At 31.8% G+C, this 4,522-nt stretch overlaps 1 protein-coding gene across 1 annotated transcript; it reads right to left on the reverse strand.

Annotated features, from left to right (window-relative positions):
- Positions 1-1,895: 1,895 nt before the first annotated feature.
- On the reverse strand, positions 1,896-2,489 carry LOC127121427 (E3 ubiquitin-protein ligase MPSR1-like). Its single transcript, XM_051051922.1, has one exon. It carries the CDS (start codon positions 2,426-2,428, stop codon positions 1,913-1,915), a length of 516 nt encoding a protein of 171 aa, XP_050907879.1. The 5' UTR covers positions 2,429-2,489; the 3' UTR covers positions 1,896-1,912.
- Positions 2,490-4,522: the final 2,033 nt, after the last annotated feature.

A 4,522-nucleotide genomic window follows, 5' to 3' on the forward strand; every position in this document is an offset into this window, starting at 1 on the left:
ACTGCAATTCGGCATGCAACAACAAATTCCAGAACCTCCGACGTGTTTGGGAGATTGACATAAAAAAAGAGTCGATTCCCAATGAGATTATTTCGACTAGAGAGACTTCGCAAAAGAGATATGTCGTCATTGGAGGAATCGACGATAACACATCTTAAACGAACCAGTCATACATGGTGCTAGACCAATTCAACAATGTATGGCATGGTCTAGATTGGTTACAACGTAACAATTTGTGTCTAAGCCAATGTATTCGATTGATCCATGCCAACTAGCTTCGTCATCATACGCCCAACAACAAGTCCCCGTCCAACACCAATATCAAACCACCCCAAACCCAACAACCAACCTCACACCATCACCCTACCATATACACCCAACAACTAAACACCCAACTTTGCAACCCATTCATGCCAAACACCCAACCTCGCAATCCATTCATGCCACACACCTAACCTCAAAACCAAGAATTAAACCCTACCCACCAACAACCATACGCAACCACCACAACAGTCTATAGCCTAGATGATTCATACGATTCACTTCATCGTAGCCCCCCACCAATTACCACCCAACCATCTCATCACCACAACACAACCATTGTTTAACTATAGTACACCCCAAGAACCATTGCTTCATTTCCAAAACGATTCAATATCCCAATTCGGGCAACTATACCGTCCACAATTCACCCAACTATATCGACCCAACTACGACAACATGGGCACCAAACTACATTACGGAAGCATTGTTGGCCAAAACCCCCGACTAATGGGAACAAATGATGACACATCTATCAAACACCGCTGGACCTTCCACCGGACCTTCACACCAGCCACCATTGGATCAGGTCAGCACTCAAAGATCCCAAACACCTCAGGAAAATCGTGGGAGACCTCAAAGACAGACTAACACACCTGGATGTGGAACAAGGGGACGTTTCGGTCGGGCCGGTCATTGAATTTTTGGTCAATTCCATGTAATTGTTATTATAACATAAATAATTTTTTTTAATATTTTATTTAATTAATTATTAAATAAATCATTAAAAATAAAATAAAAAATCTTAAGGTGTATGCACCAGATGAATTGGCGCATACACCAATGCATAAACCACATGTGACATGGTTGTTGGCGCCTCCATGCAATACTTTGAAAGCATGTGCTAACATTAGTGGCACCTCCTCTTCAAATTAAATGGATGCACCAGATCAACTAGCGCATCTGTTTGAAAATGTGATTATTTCAGTAATTTTTTTTTTAAAATGGTTATTTCAGAATTTAGTTTAAAAAATATGATTATTTAAAAAAAATTGTGTTAGACTCTAAAATTGTGTATTATGTTATTTACACTTTTGTCTAATTATTAAGCATAATGTAATTAATGTAAAAGAGAGTATTTGGTATTGTGTAATAGTAATGTGTACATTGTCAATTTTTATCATTCAAAATTTAAAATTTGTCAAAATTAGCTTCTAGTTTTTAATTTTTAATTGAATTTAATTGAATTGTAAACATATTTTAAACTGTGAGTTAATTACAACCGTTGATTTGTTAGAAAAGTTTGACTTTTATTATAATTATATGTAAAGTAATATAAACGGATGATTGGGATATATTGACGTTGTAAATTTTTTTACACTGATAGTATATAATAATTAATCTTTTACACATATTTTTTATTCATAGTATTTACACATATCATCATATTCAAAATAGTTATAAAATAAGTAAACAAAAGATCATTATTTATTGTCACATATAAGTACAAATTTGTTCATTTGAGGCTATAAATATTCCTCAATAAATTGAAAACCAATATTCTAACAAAATAAATAAAAATAAAGAATAATTCTCAAAGTCATGATCATTTCTAGGGTTAGATGAAGAATCATTTGAATCAGTACCAAACTTATTTTTCTTGTTCCTCATGAATAGGCATCTGATACCTACAAACAGGACAAGATCCATGAATCCTTAACCACTTGTCAATACAATTCCCATGAAACCAATGCTTACAAGGCATTTCTTTAACAACTTCACCAACCTCAAATTCTTCCAAACAAACAACACACTCTCTATGTTCTTCACCTTCAACAATTTCAACTTTTTTCATTGTTTCTATTGACTTTGTTGAAGCTGGATGTTGACCATTCTCTCTAGTGCTTCCATGTTCTTGAAACAAAGCTTCAAGACTTGAAACATCGTTGATTAGAATAATACGTTGTGTAGAAGGGCTCACCAAGATGATTCTTTGACGGTTGGAATCTTCGTTACTGGATGATTCTTGATCTGGGTCGTCGCTGTTTCTTCGAGTTGACAAAGCATAAAGACGAAGCATGAATGGAAAGAACAAAGACATGTCATTAGTTCTTATCATTCTTTCAAACAAACAGGAAAGTTCAGAAGCTTCAGCTTCAGATGCCATGTCTCTAACTCTTGTTATTATGTCGTATACAGAAAAATGTTCGAAAACTTCAGCTTCAGATGCCATAACTTCAATTCAAATAACTTCAATAAATTCTTCACCTCTTATTTATAGCAAAACTTTTAGACTTAGATGTTAACGGCTTTCCTATTAAAACATATCTTAAAAAATCAATCAAATCAAATCATTATTTAGTTGAAATATTCAAATCAATCTATTACAAGGTCAAAAAAAAAAGATTCAAATCAACTTTACAATTAAAAATGATTTATTAATTAAAAAAATTAAATTATTTAGAAAAAAAATGGGTTTAAACAATAATGTTTTGTTACGATTTTTTAGTTAAAACTAATGTCACTATTTTCTTTATAAATAAAACACTAATATAAACAAAACAAAAATTCTCATACAAAAAAAAACTTTTCAGCATAAAATAGTTAACTATTGAATAATAAAGAGGATGTAATGGTATCTACAGCGTGAATATTTGTAATAGTTAATAAATAAATAAAATAAGCCAAAATAACCATGTTACTAAAATAAAAATATTATTCACTAGAAAGAAATACTAACTTAATTTATAATTTGTGTTAAAATTTTCGATTGGCCTAATTCAATTCTGTAAAATTTATTATAGATTGAGAATTGCATCCACTTATAAAGATATGTTTAGATCATATAGTATCTTATATGAGACTCTTAATAATCTTCACAATTTGTGATTATTTGTTGATAAAAAATTATTGTCAAAGTGAAAGTGTAATGTAATACTAATATATTGAAGTGCAATACTCATTTGTGATATTAAAATAAGAAAAAATTATACATAAATATTAAAATAATAACAACTTTTTAACATAAAAACGTTTTTTTAGACATTATGTCGAAGTCTTGAGATTTTTTCGAAGCAAATAAGATCATCTATTCACTCGAAAACTATCGAAGTTTCTCAAAACATTGCTCCTCAAAAAAATTTGAATACGATGTTTTGTGTTTTGAAAGAGTTAAGAGAGGTTACATGAAGAATACCTCTCTAACGATTGAGCGAAAGTAAACTTGTGCAAGAAGTTTGTGATAGTTGATTCAATGTGGTTACATGCCTCAAAACACTTATGCTAAGAAGGAGTTAAATTCCGATTTTCTATCTTAACAAAGAATTTTGATCAAGATAAGTGCGTTCAAGCATTGAAGGGTAAGACATCAAAGTCTGCACGCCTAAAAGAAGCAGAGAATATCAAAATGGTGGATAAGGTTGGAGGTAACATTATCTTGTGCCCTGGGGATAAATTTATAGGGGAAGTTTCCAAGGAGAAGACCGATGTTTCAATGTGGGCATAACTTGAATCATTGTATATGACCAAGTCTTTGACTCACAAGTTGTGTTGAAATAATAACTCTACTCATTATGTATGGTAAAATACAAATCCATTGTGAAACAATGGACATAGTTTCACAAGATAATTGATGATCTAGAGAATATTGAGGTGAAGATTTAAGATGAGGATAAGACTCTACTTTGTTGAGCTCATTACCTAGAACCTTTGAGCACTTAAAGGATGTCATCCTTTATGGTAAGAAATGTACTATTACTTTGGATGAAGTCCAAACCACTATGAGATCCTAAGAATTTTCAGAGGTGAAAGATTTGAAGATTACTGATATCGTGAAGAATTAAGTGTCTCGAGAAGAGTAAGTGAGGGTAGAATGATGTCCAAATCAAAGAGGGTTGAGAAGTCAAGGTTAAAATTCCAGTTCCCTAGCAAATTCGGTCATATTCGATTACAATATCTAGCGACAAGCGCAATAGGTATTATATTATGTGTGTTTATAATTTTTGAATTAAGCAAACATTTAAGTCGTCACGAATTAAGCAAACATGACTTTATCAAACGCAATAACGCAAAAGCTACGCTAACGTGATTATAGTTAAGGAGCATACAAACAATTAAATTTAATCAACTTTATCCTATAAGTAGCAATCAAATTAAGCAAACGATTTTATAGGAGGAATTGAAAAGAAATCAAAATTAAACCGAAATTATAAAAACCTCAAAGTGGAATCCGAATACAACAGATTAACTCTTTGGTAATTAG

Source organism: Lathyrus oleraceus, chromosome 2 (genome assembly GCF_024323335.1).
Source record: "Lathyrus oleraceus cultivar Zhongwan6 chromosome 2, CAAS_Psat_ZW6_1.0, whole genome shotgun sequence".
Taxonomy (NCBI): Eukaryota; Viridiplantae; Streptophyta; class Magnoliopsida; order Fabales; family Fabaceae; genus Lathyrus; species Lathyrus oleraceus.